Source organism: Peromyscus maniculatus, chromosome 5, assembly GCF_049852395.1.
Source record: "Peromyscus maniculatus bairdii isolate BWxNUB_F1_BW_parent chromosome 5, HU_Pman_BW_mat_3.1, whole genome shotgun sequence".
Lineage (NCBI taxonomy): Eukaryota > Metazoa > Chordata > Mammalia > Rodentia > Cricetidae > Peromyscus > Peromyscus maniculatus.
Window position 1 is genome coordinate 44,234,765 of NC_134856.1, and position 22,573 is coordinate 44,257,337.

The 22,573-nt window shown below is 42.5% G+C and overlaps 1 protein-coding gene across 4 annotated transcripts in view; it reads left to right on the plus strand.

Moving 5' to 3' along the window:
• Positions 1–22,573, plus strand: part of Pdpr (pyruvate dehydrogenase phosphatase regulatory subunit) — a 45,535-nt gene that overhangs the window by 3,886 nt on the left and 19,076 nt on the right. Inside the window, exons 2-10 of one of the 4 annotated variants that reach the window (XM_076572168.1) lie at positions 6,258–6,532; positions 8,234–8,367; positions 15,269–15,372; positions 16,287–16,368; positions 16,459–16,622; positions 17,507–17,628; positions 18,334–18,451; positions 19,533–19,682; positions 20,727–20,919. In XM_076572168.1, coding sequence (XP_076428283.1) covers positions 15,324–15,372; positions 16,287–16,368; positions 16,459–16,622; positions 17,507–17,628; positions 18,334–18,451; positions 19,533–19,682; positions 20,727–20,919 — 878 coding nt within the window. In that variant the 5' untranslated portion in view covers positions 6,258–6,532; positions 8,234–8,367; positions 15,269–15,323. Of the gene's footprint in view, positions 1–6,257; positions 6,533–8,233; positions 8,368–15,268; positions 15,373–16,286; positions 16,369–16,458; positions 16,623–17,506; positions 17,629–18,333; positions 18,452–19,532; positions 19,683–20,726; positions 20,920–22,573 lie in introns of those variants that run through there. The other 3 variants (XM_006974093.4, XM_076572170.1, XM_076572169.1) reach the window with 3 other exon arrangements.

Genomic DNA, 22,573 nt, shown 5'->3' on the forward strand with positions numbered 1-22,573 from the left:
CACAGAGATCCGCCTGGCTCTGCCTCCTGAGTGCTGGGATTAAAGGCAGGCACCACCACCCGTCGGAAGCCTGTTTTTTGTTGCAGGGGGATGAGGATATTGGAGGTAGAATATTTTCTGTTTATTAACTGTCAAGTGAAAGATAGGTTTTTGAGAATTTCATTTATTTATTTATTTGAGACAGGGTCTCACTGCATAATGCTTGCTGGCCTGGAGCTTGCTATGTAGATCATGCTGGCTTAACTCTGTGCTTGGGTTAAAGGCATGGTGCCACCATGCCCAGCAAGGATGTCTTATTTTTAATATTATTTATTTTGTTTTTTTGAGACAGGGTTTCTCTGTATAGCTTTGGAGACTGTCCTGGAACTCGCTCTGTAGACCAGGCTGGCCTTGAACTCACAGAGATCCACCTGCCTCTGCCTCCCTGAGTGCTGGGATTAAAGGTGCATACCACCACTGCCCGGCATGTCTTATTTTTAATGTAGTGTTGGTATGAAACACAAGGTCTCAAGTATTGGGCAGTGGTTGTTCTGCCACTCAACAAAATTTATTCACCCAAGATTTTTTTTTTTCTTTTTTTGGAAACAGGATCTCTCTACATAGTCCTGATTGTCTTGGATCTCAATATGTAGACCAGGCTGGCTTCAAACAGAGATCTAGAGATCTGTCTGCCGGTACTCCCAGTCTCAAAAATAAGTTTTTGTTTAAAAAATTCAGCTGGGGATTGCAGAGATGGCTCAGTGGTTAAGAGCACTGACTGCTCTTCCAAAGTGCCTATGTTGAATTCCCAGCACCCACATGGCGATAAAAGTCTGTAACTTCAGTTCCAATGGAATCTGGTGGCTTTTTTTTTTTCTTCCTCGGTCACTGTATACATGTGTTGCACAAACAAATATGCAAGTCACACACACATACACATAAAACAAACATACAAACAAGCAAACTCAGTGGTAGAACTAGGGTGGTGCACACCTGTAATCGACACTTTGGGATGTGTATGTAGGAAGATCAGGAGTTCAGGGTTACATGTGGCTGCACAGTCTAGGGTACTTAAGATTTTGTCTCAAGAACAAGGACAGAAATCTCAGTGGCCATTGTCTAGTCACTAAGGTATGAGGAAATTGGAACTTGGGGCTTGAATGGTGGAAGACAAAATTCTAGGAAATTAGCATGCACACTGGTATCAATGATTGTGATATGGGAACTCCTAGTTCCTTTCTGTATTTGAATTTTTACAAAATTCAAAATTTTGTGCAATTCCAAATTTTTTGAAATAATTTTATGATGGGGCACTTTTGTCTCTTTTATTAGATTACCTAGTAGGAACTTGAGCATATTACCATGCTGAGGAGAAGGAGCAAATGGCAGGGAATCATTGATTGCAGGGTGTAAAAGAGGCAGTAGATTGGTCTAAGGTGCAGAGAAGGCAGGATGAAGGGGTTCTAACACTTGTGGAGAGATATTGGTGAAATTATTAAGGCCACTCCATGTAGTTAAAAGGGAGGTTTATTTAGTAGCGTAACTTACAAATGAAGGGATAGGTAGGTTGCAGGGTCTGGGAAAGACGTAGCACAGTCCAGCGGTGTTCTCTGGAGAACTCTGCTCGGTCTACCTCCAGCGTCCAGGGTCCAGGAACCCAGAGAGTTGGCACATCCAGATCTCGGGTCTTCAGGGTCCTCCCTTGGCCTCACCTTGTAGGTGTGATTACTAAAACCTCAATGGGGGTTGGAACTTCCAGATCAAAGCTGGAATGGCTACCCACTACAGAGAGACTCAACCTATTGAAGGTTTCAGGAATGAACTGGGGGAAGCTTTCTGTTTAGGAAGGGAAGAAAACAGGTATGTAGAAGGCTTAGAGAAGTTCATGCTGTGGGCTGAGAACCTGAGTAGAAATGCTTATGGTTTTCCATGTCATTTCCTAGAGCTGGTACAAGCCTGTTAACCTGAGTCACAAAGGAGCAGGGGTGTCTTAGTTAGATTTCTATTGCTATAATAAAACATCATGACGAAAAGCAACTTGGGGAGGGAGAGGGTTTATTTCATCTTACAAATCTTACAGGTCCATCATCCTGGGAAGTCAGGGCAGGAACTTGAAGGCAGGAACTGATGTGGAGACCATGGAGTGCTGCTTATTGGTTTACTCACCATAGCTTGCTCAGCCTGCTTTTTGTTTGTTTGAGACAGGGTCTTTCTCTATATCCCTGGCTGTCTTGGAACTCATTCTGTAGACCAGGCTGGCCTCAAACTCACAGAGACCCACATGCCTTTGCCTCCCAAGTGCTGGGATTAAAGGCATGAGCCACAGTGCCTGGCTGATCAACCTGTTTTCTTAAATAACCTAGAACCACCTGCCCAGGGCTGGCAACTGTCCACAGTTAGCTGGGCCCTCCCATATCAATCACCAAGAAAATATATCACAGACCTGCCCACAGATCAGTCTGGTAGGGGCATTTTCTCAGTTGAGGTTCCCACTACCCAAATGACTCTGGCTTGTGTCAAGCTGACATAAAACCAGCTAACACAAGGGTCTTTTCCAAGCATGACCAAGTGGTAATGGTTGATAATGGAATAGGGAGGACAGTCAGTAGAACAGGGCGAAGATAATGTGTAGCATTGTCTTCTCCAGGGAGAGCTGTGTTTTCCTTTGGGACAAGGGGTGGAGAGAATGTTAGTAAAAGGCTGGGTATTTAACTTGGAAATGTGGGCTACAGAGCCAGTGGAGAATTTGAGATGAGGTTGGGTTTATAGATAGAAACTGGTTGTATGAAGATTAGATTTCAGAACAACTACTCAAGCAGAGAAATTTATATCTTTGTTATATTTTTTTATTTTATTTTACAATACCATTCAGTTCTACATATCAGCCACGGGTTCCCCTATTCTCCCCCCTCCCACTCCCTCCCCTTACCCCTTACCCCCAGCATACCCCCCATTCCCACCTCCTCCAGGGCAAATCCTCCCCCGAGGACTGCGATCAACCTGATAGACTCAGTTCAGGCAGGTCCAGTCCCTTCCTCCCAGACTGAGCCAAGTGTCCCTGCATAAGCTCCAGGTTTCAAACAGCCAACTCATGCAATGAGCACAGGACTTGGTCCCACTGCCTAGTTGCCTCCCAAACTGATCAAGCCAATCAACTGTCTCATCTATTCAGAGGGCCTGATCCAGCTGGGGGCCCCTCAGCCTTTGGTTCATAGTTCATGTGTTTCCATTCATTTGGCTATTTTTTTTTTCAATAATTGAGTAAAACCGAAATTTATTATAAGCCACAGTTGTCCTAGGGACCTCCATGCTATATATATAGCCTCTATGGTTCTATGGGTTGTGGTCTGATTGTTCTTTATTTTATATCTAGAATCCACTTATGAGTGAGTACATACCATGACTGTCTTTCTGGGTTTGAGTTACCTCACTCAGGATGATTTTTTCTAGTTCCATCCATTTACCTGCAAATTTCATGCTTTCATTGTTTTTCTCTGCTGAGTAGTACTCCATTGTGTATATGTACTACATTTTTTCTCTTTGTTATATTTTTGTCTTGGAATTTTTTGAGATGTGGTTTTATGTAGCCCAGGCTGGTCTGCAATTCAAAATCTTCCTGCTTTAGCCTCTCAAGTGCTGAGTGATAGTTATGGGTCACTGTACCAGACCATGAACCTTGAGATAGAGCCTAACAGGAAGCCAGAAGTGATTTCTCTGTGCACTCTGCCCAGTTCTGAGTGCTAGAGAGATGGCTCAGTGGTTAAGAGCATTGTTGGCTATTCTTCTAAGATGCCCTGGTTTGATTCCCAGCACCTACATAGAGGCTCACAACGATCTGTAACTCCATTCCTAGCAGATCTGACACCTCTTCTAACCTCCTCAGGCACCATGTAACTGTATGGTGCATAAACATACATGCAGACAAAACAGTGATGTATAAAAATAAAGCTAGGGGCTGGAGAGATGGCTCAGAGGTTAAGAGCACTGACTCCTCTTCCAGAGGTCCCAAGTTCAATTCCCAGCAACCACATGGTGGCTCATGACCATCTGTAGTGAGATCTGATGCCCTCTTCTGGCATACATGCCAGAGCACTGTATACATAATAAATAACTATATCTTAAAAAAAAATCTAAAAGACATTTTAAAAATGCAGTTCTGAGAGTCCTCTCTGATGGTGTATGTGTGTAGTTGGCCTTAAAGGACATTGACCAATAGAGAGTCTGTAAATCCAGATGCTGGTAATGGAGGTGGTGGCAGCTTTACTAGCTGCTCTGACTACCACATATCTGCCACCCTGTGTCTTAAGCTCTTTGTTTGTTTTTTCTTTCTTTTTTTTTTTTAAAGACTTATTTATTATGCATACAGTGTTCTGCCTACATGTTTGCCTGCAGGCCAGAAGAGGGCACCGATCTCATTACAGATGGTTGTGAGCCACCATGTGGGTGCTGGGAATTGAACTCAGGACCTTTGGAAGAACAGCCAGTGCTCTTAACCGCTGAGCCATCTCTCCAGCCCCTGTGTTTTGTTTTTCAAGACAGGGTTTCTCTGTGTAGCTTTGGAGCCTATCCTGGAACTCGATTTGTAGACCAGGCTGGCCTCAAACTCACAGAGATCCTCCTGGTTCTGCTTCCCGAGTGCTGGGATTAAAGGCGTGTGCCACCACCACCCAGCGTGTCTTAAGCTCTTTAATGCTCGCATAGTCTGCCAGAAGGTCAGCCTTTCGTTGCTTGAGAATTAAACAGTTCTTTGTATTCCTGTTAGATTTTGTTGAAACTTTTTCCCCCCAGCCAGTAAGTAACTTCTTGTATACTGGGCCACACCAGATCAAATATTCAGTCTCTTGTGGTTGGGTTCTTCCTTCAGATCGTATTACCCAGCATTCACTTAATTCCTTATTACCATTCTAAGCAGATATGATAGTCAGACCTGTTCTGTTGTCTCTAGTGTGTGTGTTTCCTATGTCTTTATCTCTGTCTAGACTTTACTTTTCCAAGGCTCAACTTAAATCCTACTTTGAGTATGATCCTTTTCCTGATGACCTTAGCCTTTACCCTTTTCTTTAGCCTGTTAATATTATCTTGTAGAAATATGTATGATTTAGCCAGGCAGTAGTGGCCCGTGCCTTTAATCCCAGCACTCAGGAGGCAGAGGCAGGAGCATCTCTATGAGTTGGAGGCCAGTCTGGTCTACAGAGTGAGTTTCAGGACAGTTAAGTCTACACAGAGAAACCCTATCTCAAAAAACAAAACAAAACAAAAATCTGTGACTTGTGTGTAAATGATAAGGTAAAAACCCTTTCCTTCAGCCGGGCGTTGGTGGCGCACGCCTTTAATCCCAGCACTCGGGAGGCAGAGCTAGGCGGATCTCTGTGAGTTCGAGGCCAGCCTGGGCTACCAAGTGAGCTCCAGGAAAGGCGCAAAGCTACACAGAGAAACCCTGTCTCGAAAAACCAAAAAAAAAAAAAAAAAAAAAAAAAAAAACCCTTTCCTTCTTCCCATGGAAAGGTGTCTAATAGTTTAGTCTTTACTGCTTCCTTTGGGGCAATCCAGGCCTTTTTTCACTGGGCTCCGGGTCCTGTCTCTTCTCTTCCCAAGGACTCCATTCTTTGTGCGTCTCCCTGGCTCTTCTGCTGGATTACAGGTGGTGAACTCAGCTACAGGCCCTGTGGCAAAGTGCCTCTACCCACTAAGCTATCTCACTGGCTTGTATTCTTTCTTTCTGTCTGTGTCTCTCTGTCTGTCAGTATCTATCTTTAGACAAGATCTCTTACCCAAGCTGGCCTGGAAATCGCAGTGTAGCTGAGATGACCTTGGATTTCTGGGGATCCTCCTGTCTCCACCTCTCAAGTGCTAGGATTATAGGTTGTGCTGCTAGGCCTAGATTAGACTTCTTTATGCTTGTTTTTTGTTTGCCTGCTTGTTTTATTTATTTTGTTGTTGTTGTTATTGTTGGTGTGTGTGTGTATTTTAAACAGGATCTCCCTATGTAGTCCTGGCTGTCCTGGAACTTTTTATGTAGATCAGGTTAGCTGTGAACTCACAGAGATTCATCTGCCTCTGCTCTAGAGTTTAATTCTCCTATGGGATTAAAGGCATGTGACACTTTGCCTGGCTCTCATTTATTTATTTGTTTGTTTGTTTTGTTTTGAGCAGAATCTGAAACATAGGTCCTCAAATATATGTCAAATGAGTGGCTGTTGTTCTTTATTAAATTCTGTTCTCATTACTCCTACAACTGAGTTAAATGGAGTGAAAAATGTTTGTTTTTTTCTTTTTAGTTTAGTCTTTGGATCTTCTTGGCTGAGTGAAACCATATCTCTTAGTTGGTCATGCTTTACCGGCTGCTGTCAATTGTCCAGAGACAAAGAACTGGCCCAGGATGGCAGACGTGGTCATCAGGAAGAAGCATCACGTCAGCTGCCGAGGCACAGTCCATTGCCCTGCCTGCCCAGGCTCAGGTGGTTATCTGTGGGGGCGGCATCATGGGTACATCCGTGGCCTATCACCTCTCCAAAATGGGATGGCAGGATATTATCCTTCTGGAGCAGGGCAGGTAAGGATCACATTGGTCTGACTTGGGGTTTGCTGCAATAACAGTATAGGGCTCCTTCATTCCCTGTCTTTTCCATAATGTCAGACCTGTAGCTAATCTAAATGTTGCACACAAGTGTGAAAAGACCCAGGGTGAAATCTGCACTGTGGTTAGATATGTTCTAGCACTCATGTTTTCTGCATTTTAGAGAGGCAGCAAATTTCAACAGTGTCTTAAAATGACATGTATTCATAGCCCAGCTCATCTTACTCTCTGCTGTCATCCTCTTCACACAGCACAGCTGCATTCTGTGCTCATGAGCTGAACAGAAGGGGCTACATTCTACCCATTTTCTTATATTAATTTTCATTTAATTCAGCATAGTTTTAGATTTACTGAGCTTGGGAGACAGTCCAACAATTAACACTGGATACTCTTTAACAGGACCCAGGTTTGGTTCCCAGCACTCACAAGGGAGGTCATAGCCATCTGTAACTCCAGTTCTAGGGGATCTGACAGTCTTTTCAGGCCTCTATGGACATAAAGCACACATATGGTATGCAGATATATGTAAACAAAACACCCAAACACAAAAATAAATAAATTTAAAAATGACTATTATAATGTAAGGTGTGTATGTACATGGATGGTTCTTTCCTCTACTTTTGTTTTTTTTGGGGGTGGGTAAAGATTTTTTTTGAGACAGGATTTCTCTGTGTAGCTTTTTGGAGCCTGTCCTGGATCTCCCTCGAGCCAGGCTGGCCTCGAACTTACAGAGATCCTCCTGCCTGCCTCCCGAGTGCTGGGATTAAAGGCATGTGCCAACACCTGGCTAAGATTGTTTTTTTTCCCTTGAGATAGGGTTTCACTATGTAGCCCTGGATGTCCTAGAACTCACTCTGTAGACCAGGCTGGCCTCGAACTCAGAGTGAGTGCTGGGATTAAAGGTATGTGCTGCCACCACCCAGCAGTCTTTTTTTTTTTTTTTTTTTTTTAATTTTGTGTGTGTGTGTGTGTGTGTGTGTGTGTGTGTGTGTGTGTGTGTGTGTGAGAGAGAGAGAGAGAGAGAGAGAGAGAGAGAGAGAGAGAGAGAGAGAGAGAGAGAGAGAAGAACAGGTGCCAGAGAGCATCAAATAAGTTGGAATTAACAGGTTGTTGTAAGCTACTGTGTAGGTGCTAGGAACCAAACTCGGGTCTTTTAGAATAAAAGCAAGTTTATTTAACCACTGAGCCATCTCCCCAGTCCTTTATTTTTTGTTTATTGTTTATGTGTATGGCTATTTTGCCTATGTCTCTATAACACATATGTGCCTAGTACCTTTGGAGGCCAGAAGAGGGTGTTGGAAACACCTCCTGGAACTAGAGTTACAGATGGCTCTGAATCGCTGTGTAGGTGCTGGGAATCAAATCCAGGTCCTCTCCAGAGCAACAAGTGCTCTTAACTGCTAAGACAGAGTGTCACTGTTGTTTTTGCTGGCCTGGAACTCATAGAGATCTGCTTGTCTCTGCCTCCAGAGTTGTGAGATTAAAGGCGTGTGGTGCCATGCCCAGCTGGAGGTACAGACTCATTGTGAGCCACCATGTGGGTGCTGGGACTTAAACCTGAGTCTTTGTAAGAACAACCAGTGCTCTTAACCTGCTGAAACTTCTCTAGCCCTAGAACCTGGACTTAATCCATAGATACAAGTGAGTCTTGCTAACAGTGTTTTGCATCTGCTGCAGGCTGGCTGCTGGCTCCACAAGGTTCTGTGCTGGCATCCTAAGCACTGCTAGACATTCTAGCATTGAACAGAAGATGGCAGACTATTCAAACAAACTCTACCATCAGTTAGAGCAAGAAACAGGGATCCAAACAGGTAAACAGATAATCTGCTGTTTATTGGTCTTCTTGTCTCCAAACCCTTACTCAGTAGTTGCTGTTTGGTACTATGCTCTGTCTAATCTGGTGATTAAGACTTGTGTTTGAGAATTTACCTTAAGCCAGGGTGTTCCTTTGGGCAGGTCATGTATCTTGCCTTCTTTACCTATAGAGGAAGAAATTACAATCAGTATCCCAGGTCATTTTCAGAATCTATAACTTTTTTATTTTACTTTTTTTGGTGAGAGTGCTTGGGATTGAACCCAGATCCTGAAGAACCTATCATTATTGTCATGATAAGAAAGTTTTCCTAGGCCGTTTTAAAAATATATTTCACTCATTTAAGTATAGTAAGTGGCAGCACTTAGCTCCTAAGCAAGAGAAAGAGAAAGAGCAAATGTTCAGGTCTTAGCAGATTAAATCAACTCAAAAAACTTAACCATTAAAATATAGAAATAACATTATATGTATAGTTAGGGGAAAATAGCACTATATACATACATATATATTAGCATTAGTGTTAGTATTATATTATTAGTGTTAGTAATAGTATTAGTATAGTACTAAGATAAATAGTACTCTCCTAATACTGGGGACTGGCGTGGAGGCCAGCGAGGGGGATGTAAAGAGAATGAACTGTTTTAAGGACAGGAATGCTAATAAACAATATGATCCCATTTGATGATGCAATGGGAGAAGGGACTATTAGTTGGTACAGAATTGATGGATTATCCAGAAACTGAGTATAGTTCAGTTTTCTGGATAATGAAATGAAATGCTGTTGTTTTGTTTGCTTCTAGTCCTCCCCTGGGGGAGCATCACCAGACTCCCTGTCCCCAGGGTAACTCAACACGGCCACCAAGGACTTTGAAACGAACTCAGTAAAAGTAGTTCTGCCATGTTGTTTGAATTGAATTTTTCTTTCTTAATTTTTCTTTATTCTTGGCTTTTTAAGACGGGGTTTCTCTGTGTAGCCTGGGACTTGCTCTGTATACCAGGCTGTCCTCAAACTCAGAGATCCACCTGCCTCTGCCTCACAAGTGCTGGGATTAAAGGTGTGCACCACCCCTACTCGGCTAAATATTTTTTTTTTAAGATTTATTTTATTTATGTATATGTGCATGTCTGTGTCTCTATGTGTGTCTGTACACATGTCTATGTACCCTCAGAGGCCAGAGAAGAGTGTCAGGACAATCCATTTTGGTTGGATTGAATCTGATGGCAACTGTGGTACTTGAGTCAAATATTAACTAGAGTTTGAGTCAGATGTGGGTCTAGAGGGTGGGCCAAGGGTGGAGCACTGACTCCCAGTCCACCGATTGAGTTTCTGTTGATGAGTTTTGTATTATTCAGCTGGATAGATTTGAGGAGAGTTAGGATCACAGACTTCATTTTTTATGTTAAGCTAGCCTAGGATGAGTTCTGGGTCACAGTGTAGAAGCCCTTATCGACTTGTCTTTTATGCCCGTGAGGCAGCAGAGAGATGGGGAATAGTGACGAGTGAGGCCTTTCACCTGCTCCCTTCCTTGTGGTGTGCCAGTGATGCAGTGGAAGGGAGCTTGGGGCTTCAGTGGTGGGGACCCTGTTAAAGAGTGCACGTGGGCTGGCGAGGCGGCTCAGCGGGTAACACGGCCTGAGTTCAGTACCTGGGACCCACGTGGTGGAAAGAGGATTGACTCCCACAAGTTGTCTTCTGACTTCCACACAAGTGCCATGGCACACATAAGCTCCCTCTGCCAGAAAAATAAATAAAAATGTAGTAATCCTTAAAAAGGCAGAGAGCAGTGTACATGTGTAAACTACCATGATACTTGTTTTTTGTTTTTTCCCTATTATTTGTGTTTGTGATGTGCATGTTATGTATGCAGTGGTCAGAGGAAACTTCCACTTCACTGAGACAGGGTCTTTTGGTTTTTCGAGACAGGGTTTCTCTTTGCGCCTTTCCTGGATCTCACTCTGTAGCCCAGGCTGGCCTCAAACTCACAGAGATCCGCCTGGCTCTGCCTCCTGAGTGCTGGGATTAAAGGCGTGCGCCACCACTGCCCGTCAAGGCAGGGTCTTGTTTGTGTCATTCTGTATACTCCAGGTTAGCTAGCTCACCAGCTCTGGGCAGTTCTGTCTTCACCTCCCATTTTGTCCTAGGACTTGCCGATGACAGCCACTGAATCCAACTTTTTGTGGGTTCCAGGAATTTAACTCAGGTTACCAGGCCTGCATGGCAGGCACTTTTACAACCACCGAAGGATCTTGCCAGCCCTTGCTCTGTTTTTGTTATTAAGGCTGAAGGCACGTGTATAATCTAAATTTAGCGTGAAGAATAGGATCTTGAAGAGGATCCTCTTGCCGCCTCCTTCCAAGTACTGTGATTAGAGATATGTGCCACTCATAACCACAGTCTTTTCATTGGCACGTGACAGAGTCAATATGACTAAAGGCTAATAGTTTTTGGACTGGGGTCGTAGATCAGTGGTAGAGTCTTTGCTTGGCATATGGGAAGCCTTGTGTTTGGTTCCTAGCAATGAAGAAGATAAGAATTAAAACTGTCGGTTTTTACTGAGTGATGTAAGATGGCTGAGTAAGGTGCTTGCTGCCAAGTCTGATAACCTGAGTCCAGTTCCTGGGTCTTATGTGGTAGGAGAGAATCAACTCTTGCAAGTTGTCCTCAGAGCTCCTTGTGTAGTCTGTGGCATGTGTGCATCTACATTAAATAGATAAATATATTTAAAGATTTATTTACTTATTTATTTTTGGATTTTTTTTTCCCCGAGACAGGGTTTCCCTGTGTAGTTTTGCACCTTTTTCCTGGAACTCACTTGGTAGCCCAGGCTGGCCTCGAACTTCACAGAGATCCGCCTGCCTATGCCTCCCAAGTGCTGGGATTAAAGGCATGTGCCACCACCGCCTGGCTATTTTTGGATTTTTTTGTTTTTTTGTTCTTTTGTTTTTGTTTTTCGAGACAGGGTTTCTCTGTGTAGCTTTGCGCCTTTCCTGGAACTCACTTGGTAGCCCAGACTGGCCTCGAACTCACAGAGATCTACTTGCCTCTATCTCCTGGAATTAAAGGTGTGTGCCACCACTGCCCGGATAAAGATTTATTTTCATTAAAAAAAAAAAAAAATTACGAGTATTTGGGCTAGAGAGATGGCTCAGAGGTTAAGAATACTGGCTGCTCTTCCAGAGGTCCTGAGTTCGATTCCCAGCAACATGGTGGCTCACAACCATCTGTAGTGAGATCTGATGCCCTTTTCTAGTGTACAGGCGTACATGTAGAGCACTTGTTTACACACAAAATAAATAAATAAATCTTTTAAAAATTGTGCATATTTATGTATCTCTGTGTAGGTATGTGTACATGAGTGCAGGTGCCTGCAGAGGCCAGAGAAGTTGGATCCCCCTGGAGCTGGAGTTACAGGAGGTTGTAAGCCCCCTGATGTGGGTGCTAGGAATTGAACTCAGATCCTTTGGAAGAAAAGTATGTGTGCTTAAGTGTAGTCATCTCTCCAGCCCTAAATAAATATATTTAAAGTCACTATCTGCTGATTTTTACAAAATAGAAATACAGAAAATAAAACTACTGAGATTGATAGGTATAAAACAGGATACAGCTGTCCCAGTCAGGAAGGGTAGTGACATGTTAAGTCTCAATTTGTATAATTTTGGCTTTAAAAATCATATGTAGCTGTGAGTAGTGGCACACACCTTTAATTCCAGCACTCAGGAGACAGAAGCAGGTAAATCTCTGTGAGTTCAAGGCCAGTCTGATGTACATAGTGAGTTCCAACATAATAAGACCCTGTCTTGAAAACAAATAAACAGACAAAATCATATATTTATTTCGAAGATTAATTTTTGTTTTATGTGTATGTCTTAGTCACTGTTCTGTTGCTGTGAGGAGACACCATGACCAAGGCAACTTATAAAATGAAGTGTTTAATTGGGGCCTTGCTTACAGTTGAAAGGGTTGGAGTCCATGACCATCATGGCAGGAAGCGTGGGGAAAGGCCAGCAGGCATGGTACTGGAGCAGTAGCTAAGAGCTTACATCTGATCTGCAAGATGGAGGCAGAGAGAGTGTGAGATTGAGCCTCAAAGTCCAACCCCAGTAATACACCTTCTGATCCTTCCTAAACAGCCCATCATCTGGGAACCAAACACTCATATATATGAGCCTGTGGGGACCATTCTCATTCAAACCACCACATTCTATGTGTATTTTGTTGGCTGCATGTGTGTGTATATATATGTACTGTGTATGTGCCTGGTTCCCGTGGAGGCCAGAAGAGGGTTTTAGCTCTTGGAACTGGAGTAAAGGTGGTTGTAAGGCAACATGTGGGTTCTTAGAACTGACCATGGGTCCTCTGCAAGAATATCAAGGGCTCTTAACTGCTGAGCCTTCTTCCCAGCCCCACTTTTGAATCATTTTAACATTTGTATACTCAGATACAAAAATCTTGAAGGATGGGAAGAGACGAACAGTATTTCAAGTGAGTAACTATCACACTAAAGTAAGGTAAAATAATTAGCCTAGGGAGCTTTTGACCATGAAATGTTTATTTCTGTGTTTTAAACCAGGGTCTTACTGTGCTGCTCTGGCTGTACTGGAACTTCTAGGCTCCAAGGACTCTCTTATTATACCAGCTTCTTGTGTATCTGAGATTATAGATGCATCACATTATGTCCATTTTCACCAGGATGTTTAAACTGTTTCCTCTTAGTCTAAAGACAGATAGATACATTTGATACAAATTGAGCCTTAACTAGAAAGTTTGTTTCCTGAAGAGATGTAGACAGTTCTGTTTTTTTTTTTTTCTATTTATCCTGGGATTCAGCAAATGAGTAATATATGACAGTAACTGGGGAATAAGTACAATAAGGATAAAGGATAAAGGCTTCTCAGTGTTGGAGGAGGGTGTATTACTTGTTGCTGGGAACAAAATGCCTGACAAAATCAACTTGAAGGGTTCATTTTAGCTTAAGGTTTGAGGGTACCGACCACCGTGGTGGAGAAGCCACGGTGAGAGGAACAGGAGGCTTGTGGTCACAGTCAGGTGACAGATGAGTGTCGTGTTGTGCTTGCCGCCTTCTCTTTATTCCATCTGGAGCCCCAGCCCATGGGATGGTGCTTCCACGTTCGGGGTAGGCCTTTGATTCTCAGGTAAACCTCCCTGGATATGCCCTCACAGTCGTGCCCAGATGGTTGTTTTCTAGGAGAACCTAAATCCTAAATCAGGTTGGCAGTCAAGAAGAACTACGAGGGTACAGTCTTGAAGGAAGCTGCAGCTCATGCTTGTAATCTCAGCATTTGGAGGTTATAGCAGGAATGAATAGTGCCATGACTTTCAGAACAGCCTGGGTTAAAAAATGAGACTCTGTCTTAAAAACAGAACACGGGGCTGGAGAGAGAGAGCTCAGTTGTTGAGAGCATGTACTGCTCTTCCAGAGGACTTGAGTTTAGTTCTCAGCACCCAAATCAGGAAGCTTATAATTGCCTGTAACTCCGGCTCCAGGGAATCCAACACCCACGTCTGGACTTTAGATGCACTGTGTTCACCTTCACAAACACAGACAGGTGGATCTCTGAGTTTGAGGCCAGCCTGGTCTACAGAGTACCAGGACAGCCAGGGCTACACAGAAAAACCCTGTTTCAAAAAACAAAACAAAAAAATAAGTGAATAAAATCTTTAAAAAGAAACAAACAGGACTAGGGACATAGCTCACATCATATGGAATGCTTGCCTCATTCATGAAGCCCTGGGTATGATCCTTAGCACTGTATAAACCAGGTATGCTGGTACATGCTTGTAAATTCAGCACTTAAGAGGTAGGTGTGGGAGGATCAGGAGTTCGGGGACAGCCTGGAATACTTGAAATCTTTCGAGAGAGAGAGAGAGAGAGAGAGAGAGAGAGAGAGAGAGAGAGAGAGAGAGAGCGCGCGCTAGGGAGCACTCACTGGTGAAATGGCTTAGTAGATAAAATTTCTTTCTATGCAAGACTGACAACCTGAGTTCAATCCCCTGAAGCTATACTGGAAGGAGAGAACAGACCCCTAAGAAGGTTGTCCTTTAACTTCCACACGTGTGCTATGGCACTTGTATATATCTACTCATATACATCAGGTTTACTCATTAATAGTAAATTTTTTGGTTTTAGTTTTTTGAGTCTGGGTCTCTTTATGTAGCTCTGCCTATCCTGGAACTTGCTCTGTAGACCAGGCTGACTTCAAACTCAGATCTATCTCTGCCTTCCAGGTGCTGGGATTAAAGGCATGCGCTATTAGGTTCAGCTATAAAATTTTTGTTTTTTGATACAGGGTTTGTCTGTGTAGCTTTGGAGCCTGTCCTGGAACTTGCTCTGTAGAGTAGGCTGGCCTCGAACTTAGAGATCCGCCTGCCTCTGCTTCCTGAGTTCTGGGATCAAAAGGTGTGTGCCACCACCACCCAGCAAAAAAATTTTTATTTTTGTTTTTGTTTTTCGAGACAGGGTTTCTCTGTAGCTTTGCGCCTTTCTGGAACTCGCTTTGTAGACCAGGCTGGCCTCGAACTCACAGAGATCCGCTTGCCTCTGCCTCCCAAGTGCTGGGATTAAAGGCGTGCGCCACCATCGCCCATCTCAAAAAATTTTTTAAGAGAGGAAGAAAAAAAATGAATGTGGAAGGAGGTGAACCAGAGGTGGCATTGGGTCTTGGTTTCAGAAGACCTTCCCACCCAAGAGGAATCAAAACTTATTAAATAGCTTAATTCCAGCAAACTTCCAGCTGTAGATAGCCTAGTGGCCAGGACATAGAGAAGAGGAATGAGTTATTTAGAACATTACTGCCTCTGCAGGATGTGAGAGTCATTCACCCATTTGCTCAAGACTGAATGTTCTAAGAAGGTCCACTTGGCTGTTTTTACGTTACAGCTTGTTATTTGGCTGTACTGGGGAAGGAGTGGGAATCTGGTGACCAGTGTCATGAATGGCTTTTACCAAAGAATGTACTCCCACCAAGACTAAAAAGGAAAGAGGTAAACCATCTAAAAGGGATAAACAGGGAGATGAGTTCTTGCCCTAATAAGACTTTTAGCCATGGTAGCTTTCATTATTATTATGAATGCTTTTTTTAATTATTTTTATTTTATGTTCATTGGTGCCCCACCTGCACATTTGTCTATGTAAGGGTGTCAGATCTTGGAGTCACAGATAGTTGTGAGCTGCCATGTGAGTTTGGGAATTGAACCTGGGTCGTGTAGAAGAGCAGTCAGTGCTCTCAACTGCTGAGCCATCTCTGCAGCCTATGAATGCTTTTATATATGTTAGAATTCTAGTTGACCCTCACAAAACTGTGAGCTGTCGTTATGTCTCTAGTATGTTTTAAATTTTGCTAGAAGCCCAAAGGGAGCAAATTCACTTATTCAAGGATAGTGAGTGGAAGCCCTAGGATTCATTATTGAACAAATCTTGATTGGTCTTATAATAAAAACCTGGAGCCAGATAGTGATGTAAATGCTGAAAGATCAGAGAGACAAAGGAACAAGCCACTAGAGATACTTGTCACCACTACCGAACCCTTAGGCCGAAAGGAAGGCGAGATCCTGTCTCCATGAATCCTCAGACTGAATACCTCTGAGCTCTCAGCCAAAGGGGCTCTGAACTAGTCTCCTCCTGCCTTATATTTCTTTCTCACCCAGCCATATCCTTCCTGTCTCAACCTTCCTGGTGCTGGCATTAAAGGCGTGTGACTCCAAAGTACTGGGATTAAAGGTGTGAGCCACCACTGCCTGGCCTCTGTGTTTAATCTAGTGGCTGGCTCTGTCCTCTGATCTTCAGGCAAATTTTATTGTTAGAGTACAAACAAAATATCACCATAATTCATAATAGGTTTAACCTATAAATCTAGTGGATTCCTCTGGACTACTCACTTTATTGACTTTTCTTACAGGGTACTTAAGGACAGGCTCAATCTGTCTGGCCCAAACTCAGGATCGGTTGATCTCTCTGAAGCGTATCAACTCAAGGCTGAAGTATGTAAGAGACTAGATACCCCTCCTGACTTTACTCATTACCTCTGCCAGAGAGCCCATGAATATTTTACCCCTTGTGTTCTGCGGCAGTATTGTAGGTATCCCTTCTGAGATCATCTCTCCGAAGAAAGTGGCTGAACTTCACCCTCTCCTCAATGTGCATGATCTGGTGGGGGCCATGCATGTTCCTGAGGATGCAGTTGTATCCTCTGCTGATGTGGCTCTTGCCCTGGCAAGTGCTGCCTCCCAGAATGGTGAGTGGGGCTTTGTGTTTTTATTTATTTATTTAGTTAGTTTGTTGTTGTCATTTTTTGCATGGGTTTGGGAAGAAGATGTTCTCTAAGAGTATATCATGATAGGTGACACTACCGACTTAGGAGTGGAGAAAGTATCTTCATTGGGATATTCAGTTTTCCAGTTTTGACCACTGCACTATATTTTTCAGTTGATCCATTGGGTATTTTCTTAAGTGTCAATTTTTTTCTTGTTCTAAGGAACTAATTGTGCTGATTAATACACATTAGACTTATGAGAGTCCCTGCCCCTGGATTTGAGAAGTGCCAAGGCTAGAGAAACATTGGAGAGTTTAACCTATAGCTTAAATATGCTGCAGTAAATCAGAGAGACTTATTAATGTCCAGAGTGTTACATACTTATGATTCGTCACAGTGCTAGGAATTGAACCCGGGGCTTTGGGCAGACCAGGCAGGTGTTCTACTAAGCTGTATTCCTTGCCTTTTTTTTTTTTTAAAGTAAGGTTTTACTATTAGCTCAGGCTGGCCTGGAACTTGCCATGTGACCAAATCTCAGACTCCTGAGTGCTAGAATTACAGGTGTATGTCACCATACTGTGCTAAGGTTTTGTTTTTTTAATTAAAGCACTGACCTAGTTTCTCCAGTCCCCTTTGGAGTGGAATCTGCTTCAGAGACCTTAATTCTGTAACAGATAATTTGCCTCCCCCCCCTCCCCCCAACAGAGTTTCTCTGTGTAGCCCTGGCTGTCTGGAACTCGCTCTGTAGAACAGGCTGGCCTTAAACTCAGAAATCTGCCTACTTCTGCCTCCATGTGCTGAGATTAAAGGTGTGTACCACCATTGTCCACTAATAACTTACCTTCTTTTTCTTTATTTTGGAGTAGGTGTTCAGATTTATGACCGGACGAGTGTTCTTCATGTATTGATCAAGAAAGGTCAAGTTACTGGTGTGGAGACAGATAAAGGACAGATTGAATGCCAGTATTTTGTCAACTGTGCTGGTCAGGTAGGTTGGCCATAGTATTAGGTTTCTGACTTTATTTAACTTGGACTGTTTGGTACAGTGATACAAGATAATCATTTTATTGATTAAATAGACACCGGTACTACACTTCTTATTTGGACTGGATAATCCAGAATTGTATTCTAAACCAAAACCTATACTTAGTTCTCAGACACAGGCAACTTTCCACACTGGGTAAAGTAGTGCCGTCCTAGTCAGAAGACCACCAAATAGACCATGGTTTTAGAGCTAAATTTATATGATGTTACATTTCATTTCACAAACTCCAATATAACATCAGAACCATGGGTCCAATTTCTAGAATGCAAGCTGCCTCTACTTCTGAGGTGGATTGGTCACCTGCTTTCTACTCGACAGTCTTAGGAGATGTAGGAAATACTTTCTGCTCTATAAAGTTTATTTAATAATTGGCATTTGGGGTTTCTAGCTGATAACAGGCATTTTACTTATAGGGCTTCTTTTGACTGGGAAATCTATCTTCTTATTATTGAAAAAATAACTTTATGCTTTAAAAAGTGTTGTGTTGCTCACTGTTCAAATACTTGAACTAGATAAAGAGGCTGAACTTGACTTCCCGTACATGACACTGTAACAAGAGCACTCAAGCCCCTTGAAGTTAGTTCAAGAGGTTGAACTTGCTCACTTGTGTTTCTGTTCCTCTTCCCACCCACAAACTGTTCATTGTAGTGGGCATACGAGCTGGGTCTGTCCACCGAGGAGCCGGTTAGTATCCCGCTACATGCCTGTGAACACTTCTACCTTCTGACTCGTCCCTGGGACACCCCTCTGCAGAGCAACACACCAAGTGAGGACTTGTTTTTTTTTTTTTTGTTTTGTTTTTTTTTTTTAAATAATTTTATCTCTTTGCTGGTATCCTGTCCTTTGAAAGGAAGACTTTTCACTAAGGACACATTATGCCTAGAGGAATTTTTTTCTTTTCTGGAGCATGTTACAGGGAGGTGGATCCAATTTTAACTTTTCTTTGATTATTTCTTAGGAAAAGATGGCCAAAATGAACATGCCATTAAAGACTTTTTTGTTGCTTGTTTTTGTTGTTGTTTTATAAGCTAATTTTAAGCCCTAATAGGGGTCATGGAGAATTAGGAATATAACTTGCGTTTTTAACTTGAACGGTATCAGTTGTAGAAGTGCATAGGTAGGCCATATACTTAGTTTAATGGTTACAAACTTCTGAAGGGAGAAAAGGTGGGTTTTATTTATTTTTATTCATTCATTTATTTATTTATTTATTTATTTATTTATTTATTTATTTATTTATTCATTTATTCATTTTTTGAGGCAGGGTTTCTCTGTATAGCTCAGCTGTCATGGAACTTACTCTGTTGACTGGGCTGGCCTCAAACTCAGAGATTCCCCTGCCTCCTGAGTGCTGGGATTAAAGGTGTTTGCCACCACCTCCTCTACTGCTGCTGCCTCCACTGCTGCCACCGGCTTTCTTTTTTGAGATGAGGGTCTCATTGTATGGTCTTGGCTGGCCTGGCACTCTCTTTTGTGGGCATGGAGGCAGAGGCAGGCATGCCTAGCTTAGAAGGCTTTTGATACCATTGCAGATAATGAATTCTGCACCTCCCTTTCCTGTTAGACTTTGGCTAGGCACAGTGATGGTAAGTTTGGTTGTGAGGTGTTGGCAAAAAACTTTTAGGTGCCCAGTAGTAATGTTTGGGATAATCAGAGAAACCATGTTCTCTGTAACCCTGAGTGGGACGATCCTCCCAAAAGCTAATGGATGACTGTATTTGTTGGATGCTGTGCTGCTGGTAAAGTCACTCATGAGTGTTTTCTGTTTCTCTCCATCTAGGAATCTGGCTGGTCTCTAACCCCTTGTTTTTCTCTTCACCCTCCTTCCTTGTTGTTTCTCTCTTCAGCTATTGTGGATGCTGATGGAAGAATTTACATCAGGAACTGGCAAGGTGGCATCTTGTCTGGAGGCTTTGAGAAAAACCCAAAACCTATTTTCACCGAGGGCAAGAACCAGTTGGAAATTCAGAACCTGAGGGAAGATTGGGATCACTTTGGTATGTGAAGTAAATTATAACAACAATGCCTTCTACTTTCCTAAGATGTTGCATTTTTCAAGGTGTTTTTGTGAATAGTTCTTTATCTTTAAGACAACTCCAGGAAGCACAATAGTAATCATGAAGAATAGTCTAGTTTGCCTGGTCTAAGGATATAGTTACTGGTTAGATTCAGGGGTCTACGGTCTATGTTTAATGAACTTGACTCATCATTTATTTACTTAAATCACTGCTGATATATTAGACTAGAAGGGGGACCTTCCTTTGGTAAGACTTACATGAAATTGAAGAGGTTTCTACCAAGCTGAACTATCAGCCAGGCATGGTGATGTATGCCTTTATGTAATCCCATCATGTGGAAACTGAGGCAGGAGGATTGTGAAAGTAGATTTTTTGCTAATGTGGTCTTTATGAAGTCTTTAAATAACTTTAATTGTCTTTATTGAATAATTATTGTAGTTACATGGTCATAAATGGAAAGGGTATGAAAAGATACCCACCCTGCCTCGAAAAACCAAAAAAAAAAAAGAAAAAAAAAAGATACCCATCTCCCACCTGTGATGGACTTTTAAAAAAATAAGCGGCTGCTTATGGGAAACTTTAAACCCTTGTGCCCATCAACCAGTTACTCCTGTTTCCATCCATTACTGCTGTTTTATGGGACAGTGGCCAGAGATAGCATAGAACAAGGTGCAGGGGACCTAGGGAAACACTGTCTTTCATGGAAACATTAGGTGGTCTGCAAGACCTTTCTCACACACCCTGACTCCTTCGAGTTTACTGCCCATAGCCTCATGTATTACTTTGTTCTGAGGCTCCTTGCCTTTGAAGAGTATGGTTTTTCTTACTCTGAATGCCAGGCATTTTGTAGGTGTGTTCTGTAATTCCGACAAGCGTTATTTTTTTCTGATAACTGACCAAATGACTCTTAGAAAAATCTTCCCTAAAGGATTTTTTGGAAGGAGGAGTAAAAGGTATAAGAACTTGAAAACATTTACTTCCCTAAAGGTGAGGACTCTGTTTGGGTTTGTTTTGATTGCTCAGAGCCCCTGTTGAGTTCCCTCCTGCGTAGGATGCCAGTATTGGAGACTCTGGAGATTTTGAAGTTGGTGAATTGCCCTGAGACCTTCACACCAGACATGAAGTGCATCATGGGCGAGTCTCCTGTAGTACAGGGCTACTTTGTCCTGGCAGGGATGAACTCTGCTGGCCTGTCGTTGGGTGGAGGAGCTGGAAAGTAAGTCTTTTTTCCATAGAGTCACCTGTGGACGCCTCAGCTTGCCAGGTTTTTCCCTTTCAGATTACTCATTGTTAACATGTTCCGTAATCAGATAGTAATGTTGATAATAATTACTTTGGGAAGCTTTCCTCATATTCCATAAATGTTAGTATATAAAATATTTCGGGAGCTCAGTCATTTAGTTAGTCACAGACCCTGTGGAAATTTTTTTTTTTAACTTTTCAGTTGTAACAAATGTTATTGTTTTGACTGTGTAAGGTTAGAAGTAGCCGGGTATGGTAAGTGAAATGGGCAATCAAGCTAGGCAACTAAAATTTTAGTTTAAAAATAGGTACTTATCAGCTAGGGATAGTGCCACATGCCTTTAATCCAAGCAGGGGAGGCAAAGGCAGGTAGATCTCTGTGAATTTGAGGTCAGCCTGGTCCATGATGAGAGTTCCAGGCCAGCCAGGGCTACATGGTGAGACCCTGTTTCAAAAATAAATAAGCCAGTCACAGAAGGATACAAATACTGTACAATTTCATTTATGTAAGGTACTTAGAGTAGACTTAAGAACAGAAAGAAAAATAATGTTTGCTAGGGAAAGAGAAGGTGGGGAGTTACTGTTAAATAGGTCTGGTGTTTTAATTTTGCAAGATGAAATGTGTTCTAGAAATGGATTGTGGTAGTGATTACACAGTAGTGTAATGGACTTAATTTCAATGAATCCCACACTTAAAAATAGTTAATCAGTTGTTTTTACTCTATCCTATAATCCCAGCCCTTGGAAAGTAAAGGCAGGAGGATCAGGAGTTCAAGGTCATTTTCAGCAGCATAGGAGACCTTATTCTCAGGTTTTTTTTTTTTTTTTTTAAAGTTGATCATCTGGCTATGGTGACACATGCTTGTAATCTTAGCTCTTAGGAGACTGAGCGGGGAGGATTGCAGTGAGTTTGAGGCCAGCCTGGACTACACAGTGATTTCCATTCGGCCTGGGTTAAGAGAGTGAGAAACTGGGGCCAGGCATGGTAGTGCACACCTTTAAATCCCAGCACTTGGGAGGCAGAGGATCTGGAGGATCTCTGTGAGTTCTAGGCTAGCCTGGTCTATAGATTGAGTTCCAGGACAGCCAGGGCTGTTATACAGAGAAACCCTGTCTCAGGGGGGAAAAAAAAGAGTAAGAAACTGTTTTTAAAAAGCCCAAGAACTGCCTCCAAAAAACTAATTTGAATTTGTTATATATTAAAATATATTGTATATGTTTTGTGCTAGTAACTAATACAATAGATTTATCTCTATGTGTTTGATACATTCCGGCATACCTTGCTGGGGCCAAAGTATGCACTCTTAATTTGCTGAGCCATCTCTCCAGCCTTCTAACTCTCAGTGGTTTTGTTATTTGTAAGCTAAATGAAAATTTTCCCCCAATTTTCATAAAACAACAATTACAAAAAGTCCAGATATAAATATATCTGCTCTGTCCAAAACTGTGCTTGTTAAGGATCAACTGTATTTCATCATAATTAAAGTATTTTTCCGGGGACCATGGGGAGCTGGTGAGATGACTGAGTGGGTAGAGGAGCTTTTTGCACAAGCCTGGCAACCTAAGTTCAATTTAGGAATCTCTGGAGAGGGAGAGGGAGAGAGCTGTTATCCTCTGACCTTCACAAG